This window comes from Phytophthora cinnamomi (genome assembly GCF_018691715.1).
Source record: "Phytophthora cinnamomi strain GKB4 chromosome Unknown Contig104, whole genome shotgun sequence".
NCBI classification, from domain to species: Eukaryota; Oomycota; class Peronosporomycetes; order Peronosporales; family Peronosporaceae; genus Phytophthora; species Phytophthora cinnamomi.
Genome location: NW_027151037.1, coordinates 1,404,038 through 1,411,580, shown reverse-complemented (window position 1 = coordinate 1,411,580; position 7,543 = coordinate 1,404,038). Strand labels below are relative to the sequence as shown.

General features: G+C 52.5%; 2 protein-coding genes across 2 annotated transcripts; one reads left to right on the top strand and one right to left on the bottom strand.

Annotated features, from left to right (window-relative positions):
• Positions 1-4,296: 4,296 nt before the first annotated feature.
• Positions 4,297-5,502, bottom strand: IUM83_06199 (uridine phosphorylase; the record flags this gene model as incomplete). The annotated part of the gene is made up of 6 exons (XM_067930384.1): positions 4,297-4,408; positions 4,483-4,584; positions 4,740-4,789; positions 4,854-5,028; positions 5,106-5,175; positions 5,271-5,502. 6 exons carry the CDS (start codon positions 5,500-5,502, stop codon positions 4,297-4,299), a joined length of 741 nt encoding a protein of 246 aa, XP_067782870.1.
• A 167-nt stretch (positions 5,503-5,669) lies between these two features.
• Positions 5,670-6,136, top strand: IUM83_06198 (Transient receptor potential channel pyrexia; the record flags this gene model as incomplete). The annotated part of the gene is made up of 2 exons (XM_067930383.1): positions 5,670-5,813; positions 5,918-6,136. 2 exons carry the CDS (start codon positions 5,670-5,672, stop codon positions 6,134-6,136), a joined length of 363 nt encoding a protein of 120 aa, XP_067782869.1.
• Positions 6,137-7,543: the final 1,407 nt, after the last annotated feature.

Here is a 7,543-nt window from a genome sequence, read left to right as displayed (position 1 = left end):
TGCTTCGTTCAGCCTCCAGAACTGAGTGAAAACAAACTCTTTTAACGCACTCAGCTGGACGGGTGACGCATGTTCCCGATAGCGTGCAAGATGCCCACTGTGCCGCACGCATTTCCTAACAACGAAATAATAAAGCAACAATTCAGCATAAAACCATTTTCCCTGCCAAAACTTGGTAAAACAAAGTTTGCGCACCGACGGTCTGGCGCATGTAGTAGACGTTGGGGACACGGTCTGTCCGTCCTTGTCGATCCTGGCCGCCTCCTGCTTGTCCGCCTCCTCTGTCTGCAGTAACGTACAATAGCCGATTTCAGCATTTTGACAATATATGTTTAAACCCCGAAACCCTATTGTGATATTGTTGAAACCCACGTGCGGCTTGATGGGGAAGAGCATAATGACCGCCGCGACGGGGCCGGCACCATGCCCAGCGCCCACTCCTCCGTGCTCAGCACGTCGCAGAAGCTGAACTGGCCCGTGGGAAGCCCATCTTCTCCACGTACGCGTTCATCACGTCCGGGTTGGACTCAAGCGGGAACCAGCGCTTGTGCCATCGTCTCGCTGGCTCTTGGTGTTAGGATCGGAAAGTGAGGAAAGGCTCGCTAGTGTGATAATTCCGCGTCGGTGATTGGCCCATGACCTCATGGCTACAGTTGGATATGCTGGGGCAGTACGATTCATTGACTTCACTTCGACGTCAGGATCGCAGGCCACAGCCACAGAGGTCTGGCAGCGAGATGGTATGCGATTTCGTCTGGGACGAGTCTCCTTTATCAGGACGTTGCTCGTCTTCAACGAAGTGGCACTCCTTGCATTGCATTGTTAACGCTGAATCACAGTTACTCTAGTACACGGCATTTTGTACCAGCATGGGTATCCCCGTTACTGGCAAAGGAAAAACCATTTAGGACTTTAATACTGCTACTTGTGTACGGCATTCAGCCACAGAATCGATCATAGTCGGCTGGCATGTACCTATTCGGTTCCCAATCACGAGATGATCACACCATCGCACTGTCGCTCATATGTACATTTGGGTGGAAGTCATTCACCGAGTATTGCACGAAGATAATATTAAATAGTACTTCACACAGTGTTTTCTCACACTGTCCCGGATGTTGGTTTATCTAGAAGGCAAAAGTTCCACCCTGGTGCATGTACCAACCGCTTTCCGCATCATGCAGACACTTCAGTGTCGTAAACTCAATCCGCTGGCTCAAAGGTTTGGTTGTTTTGAACCAATACAGTTCTTTTGAGTACCGACACTCAGCCGTAGACATTGGATGTAATCGCTTGGCATCGACGCCTCAATGACGAAGAGCTCGATCGTACCATCGAACCTGTAATGATCATCCATGCATGGTATCGCATGATCATATACGCAGACAGACGTGCAACCCTCAGACGTCAAGTTGGTTCCATACCCTTCAAGTGAAAAGTCAACGTTGTACGATTGTAAACATGTGATAACCGTCTCAATGAGTGATCCATCGTAGTCTTGATCATCACCTATAACACATGAGTATAGCCACGTCCTCTGGCATATTGACGTTGACCAACAGGCCCAACATGTACGCTTGACCTGCGTTAAGAACGGATCGCACGAGATATCGACCGCTCACCTGGTAACTTATCACTGATAAGACAAACCGAAGATCCCTCATCCTTCTAACAGCATTTGTTCCCATGCCTTACCGCCACGATCTTTCAAGCCTATTGCGTCTACGTATACGGTGTGTTTCCACGCAACGCACCATGGTGTCGACACCTCACGCTTACGCGTGACAAATCCGAGCACCACGCCATCCGAGCTACATTTGCTCTACTATATCAAAATAATCAAATTATTCAATCGAATATCTATTATCAAATATCATCGTATCAATCAATATCAATCAATCAATATCGAACCGTACCCGAGGACCCGAACTTGCCCAAGGTCGCCGCAATTTCGACCGTGTCCGTGCTGGACACGACGTTGTTGTCCAAAACGGCTTCATCTCCGTCTGATCCAGTGTTCACCAAGGTGGGGACACAGATCATATCAGAGCAGCCCCTGCCACTGGAATCGACCAGGACGCTTACGTCGCGAACGAGCAAGCTTCAAGTATCTCGCCTACCTCTGCCTCGACCACGAGCACTACTGGTCGCAAGCTGGAGTTGGCCTCGCAAGATGACATTGCAACGCTCCAGGACTACTTCGGCGCCGCGATGGAGCTCAAGCTGAAGAACCTGCCAACCACTGCAGTGTACACACCTTCGCCGTGGACAGGCTCGAACTGGCCTACCTACCTGGACAGTCTCAACTACAAGTGGAACAAGCGCCATCCCAGTCCTGCTGAGAAGTACGCGAAGGCTTTCGGTTTGGATGTGGCCAAGTTCATGAACGGTGTTTCAGCGCAAAACGGTATCGACTCGAGGTCGAAGCTCGCGAAGTACACCTCAGACAAACGTGCTATAACCCCAAGGTTGATACTGTTTGCGCTAAGCGTGCGGGAAAAGGTCGGGCTACTGCATTCCAACGTGGTATGGCATTTGTCATGCGTGGGCTCCGGCTGCCATCCTCGAGAAGAGCCCAAGTGCCCGTGACGTTCAACGGCGTGACTTTCCAGCCCATGGACATCAAGGGACTTGTTACGGACGTCTACGACGACGCCAAAATCTCTACAGTGTTCACTGGCTCCCGCTACAATGACTACAACGATTCGATCGACGAGTACGGCAGCCATACCGACTACTCGTACCGCGACCTGAACCCTGGCTTCTTCCACATCGCTGCTGCGAACCTGCTCGGCTTCAAGGTTTACGAGCAAACGGCCATGACCCCGGAAGGCTGCCAGACATTCTTCGGTGTGAACTCGTATGGCTGGAATGAAAACACCACGAGCATCGTGTACGTCAAGTCGCGCCTGTCGTGGATCAACGAGACATTCACGGACGGTGGGCTGGTGTCGTCGGGACGCAACAAGACTACGACTACCTCCTAGAACTGGACGGCGCCGAGGAGATCATTGGCGGTGAGTGGCTGTACGAGTCGAACAACAACCACCCAGACTTCTTGTGGCTGCCGACAGGAAAACCGCGTGCTGATACCGTTACCAAAATTGGTCTGAAGTACGCGGACGTGACGATGCTGCTGGAGAAGGCTGTGTCGTGTTCTGGCACTAATTCGGCTTCGGTGGCGTAAGTGCCTTACCTCAGTTAAAGATTGTCTCTCTGTGAAGACAGACACTGGCCGTCCGTCGGGTCATTTGAGTTGTTGAATGATCATATACATTCAGTTCACAACAAGCTTATGGTGGAGATATCCACATTCGACAGGATGCTTGTTCAATTCCACCTGGATTCTGAGGTAATACAAAGATATGGAGGTACTTCTACTTTTAAATCTTATTTCTTGGCTTGCTTTGTCAGCATGTTACTTAATTCGAGACCGCTCTGGCTGACGCCAGAATGCTTCATCACAAGTAACTTATTGACAATGCAATGGCTTTGACACACAGATATAGATATTTTAATATCACGATTCTGAAGGTTGTATGGCTTACAAGTCATACAACCTTTAGAATCGTCGCGGCAACATGCTGTAGTTTGGCTTCGTCGTGATATTAACACGGTCAGAATTCCTCTGGCAGTTCCGTGCGGAAGCGCAGTACAATAGCAAAGAAGAGGACTAGTTATCCAACTTTTTCTGAAGGAAAGAAATGGGTCAACCTCTTGCCTCGGTTCTCGTACCTCCGGCTATGCGGCTTCGCCACTAAGCTATGCAGTCCTTCCAACTACGGAAAGACACACATTTTCTGACGTACACAAAATGTCAAAACCTGTATTTCTAAGCAAGCGCATTCATTGCGGTAAACCTAGCCAAGGTAGATATCGATCTTCATCGGCCTTTAGTTTTCGTTTCTTGGGAATATTTGACCACAATGCTGCAAGTGCGAACACCCGAAAATGATTATGATCTCATTCATGTTCGCAAGATGCCAACAGTGCAACAAGCCTCGGCTGCCATTGAACAAAGTAAGTAACTATTTAAAAGTTAATTGAAACAAAAAGTATCCCAACTCTCCAGCGCTTGTAGTACACGTTTGGGGCCTTCCGTTTTGAGTTTTACTGCTTCCACCCCATCCCAGACACGAAAACATTGGTTTCCTGCAATATTTGTGTTGGTTTTGAAGCTTAAAACGACTAAAATGATCAAGATTCAATTTTCCAAATCTTGTGACATGGCTACACGTTACACTTGAAGTGGGGTGTCGGCGAGTGCCTCGAGGATGACTTGGCCCCAGAAAGACTCTAAAGTTGCGAGGACGTCGGACTCGACGACTTTTCCGTGATGCGGTTGGCTACAACCAGCACAGCTGCGGTGGCTTGGATCGATCCGCGACTGCGTTGAGCAAGATCCAGTCTGACAGTAAAAAGGAAGTCATCCAGCAGGAGTAGTTAGTATCAGGGAGGACAAAGCTTGTGACTGGTCCTCACAGGTGGAAGGTCTCCATTTCGACTGTGTGGACGTCTGGATGTGTCTTTGCCAGGTCCTCCACGAGGTGCTCGTTGCGGTCGTCAAAGGCGGAGTCAGGCGACCTACAAAAATATGAGCGTAAGATTCGCGACAGTTAGACGAACGGACTGGAACACGGAAGATTTTGAACGTTACCTTGGGAGCTGTAGAAGGAGCAAGCAGTGGCGTTGAGTCCATCGAAGGCGTCGAGGCTATCGCCGTCACTCGAAGCTGCCACCGCAGGTTCAGCATGGAGAGCCTGGTTTTGCTTTTCATCGAAGCAACAAGCTATGATACAAGCGGGGTCAAAGCTTACTTATCCGAACAATGAGTACGAGTGTGCGTGACCTACCGGTTTCGAAAGTGCTGACGACGCGGGCATCACTCGTGATACTCGGTAGTAATCTTCGCCAACCGCGTCAGGGAAGAACGCGTCCGGGTTGCGCATAACCATCACAGAGCCTTTGCCGCTCACCACAACACTGCCCGGAGCAACCTCCTTCCGCACGCTTCCACAGGTACCAAACCTAGATTGCGCAGCGAGATCACCAGTTTACTAGACGTCAAACCACATAATACGACACTCGCAACCAATCCTTCGCACCGGATAAAATTCATCGGGCCTTCAACAACAGCTCTTGTCTCTCGAACGACGAAGTCCATGTTGGGAACCCCTGCTCACAGAACGGCAACAGTGCCCATCTCAATACAGGAACCAGCAACAGACCGCAGCTCCCCTCTCGTTACCATCCCCGTAGCGACAATAGACACCGGCACTCCTTCATCCTCCCCGTGAACGTCGTGAAGCCCCTCGGCGACTGGAACGTGTCGAACGTGGCGTCGTCCAGCAGCTGCGCCAGCAGCTCCGCCCTGCTGAGACTCCCCACGGACACCACGCGGTTGGCCACGTGGCCGGCCTTGACACCAGATGCAGCACCGTGCCGTCGCTGTGCGTGGGCATCAGGTTGGTGTTCTGGTAGGCCATGGCTGTAGTCTCGCAATGACACGCCACGAGGCGCGACTGCGTCTGGTGAAATAGCTGCGACGTGTGTACACACAATGTTACTATGCTTCTCGATCGGTTTAGACAGGCGATCCAAAGATCCACACGAAAGGTCGTTGACTGGCGTCCGACTCGTTCTACCGACACCTCCGAGCGCAGTGCAGGATGCAGACGGACGCGGAGATTGCCTCGCTGGCTGCCGCGGCTTCGGCCGCGCAAGAGTTCGCGTTCGTGTCGTGGGACGGCAGCGACGGCCGCCGAGCGTGTCCGTTGGCCACCTTCGGCTCTCGCGGGCCGCAGACGCTGAGCGTGCGCTTGGCATGCGCCGAGCCGCCGCGAGCGGATCAGCCCGAGCTCAAGAACGTGGCGGAGCTGCGGGGCGCAGTCGCGCTGGTGGTGCGTGGCGGCTGCAGCTTCGCGCACAAGCGCGACTGCTGCAGAAGGCAGGCGCCGTCGCCATGCTGCTGGCCAACAACACGAGAGAGGAGCCGCTGGCGGCGTTCACGATGGGGAAGTCGCCCGAGGAGCTGGAGCAGAACGAGAAGAGCGGAGCCGAGCCGATTACCATGCCGTGCATCATGATGTGTCTGCGGGACGTGCGCGAGTTGTTCCAGAAGTTCCGCCGTCGGTGAAGACCGGGGTGTTGACCTTCGAGGTACTGCCGACCGACGAGGCGGCGGTTGTAGCGGAGGAGTGCTTGAGGGTTCAGAGAGCGACACGAAGCCACTGAGGCGGGCAAAAGGTGGAAAGCCATCAAGCGTACTACGACGTCATTCATCAAAAGGTTGGAGCCTCAGAACACTCCTTCGTCTGGTAATAGCGCAGGAGTATCGCCATCCACAGGAACGACTGGCCCAGATGGAAACGTGAAGGTGGCGAGGTGTGCTGAAGGTGCTGTTGCGCGAGATAACCAACCGCCTTTACTTGCGTTCATCCAGTGGGCTACGAGCGCGTTGACGTACGAGATCTGCTTCGCCCCTTGGCGGACTTTTGCTCTGCGCGAGCTAGTGTATCCTACATGGGTAAATTAGTGGCGTGTGATCCTCTTCTTGCTGATGGTCCTCTAGTTAACGCAGAGCAATTGAGCGGGGCTGTGGCGTTGATGCGGCGCGGATCATGCTCGTTTCCAGAAAAGATTGAGCGAGCCCAACGCGCCGGTGCGGTGGCTGCCATTGTGTGTAACGACGATGAAGACGATTTGGAGGCTGCTTTTGTCATGAGTGTGGACCATATCGACACCAGTAGCGCTACCATACCGGCAGTGATGATTTCACACAACAGCTTCTTGCGGATTCAATCCGCCTTGAACACCACCACCACACGAATACTGTGTCTATCCGGCGAAGCTGCTGACGGACTTTAGCGTCGAGTGGGAGGCCAGTCTCCTTTAAATCTTTGCCGATGCCCACACCAAGACAAAATTCAGAGACGGACGAGGAGAGTGATGCTCAAACAGCTCCCGACTCTCTCTTTGATCTGCACGTGGCCTGTCGCGATGGGGATCATGCTGCCTGTCAACGAGTATTAGCGGCGATTGAGGGGAAGGACGCAAAACGCAAATTGGTGAATGGAAAGTGCCCAACGAACGGTCTGGCTGCACTTCACCACGCATGCGCAGCTGGAAATGACAACGTAGTCGAACTCTTGCTGAAGCTTGGTGCAGTTCCAGATACAGTTGATCTGGCGATGCAGACACCACTGCATATTGCATGCGCTAAAGATAATGTTGAGTGTGCCCGCCTATTGCTTCGCGCAGAAGCTTCTTCACCTCAAGTGCCTACCGTGCTGTATAATGCCGATGAAGAATATGGTGGGTTGGCGACAAAGCGCGATATTGGTGGCGGAACTGCGATGCACGAAGCCGCTCGTGCTGGTTCTTCCGAGTGCGTCGAGCTACTGTTGAGTGCTAACGCTCGGGTGGATAGCACAATAAGCGGAGCGACAGACAAGTACGTTTTCCTCGGCGTTAGTGCGAAAGACTCGGAGGGCAGATCACCGCTACATCTGGCGTCTGAAAACGCTCATGCAGAATGCGCATT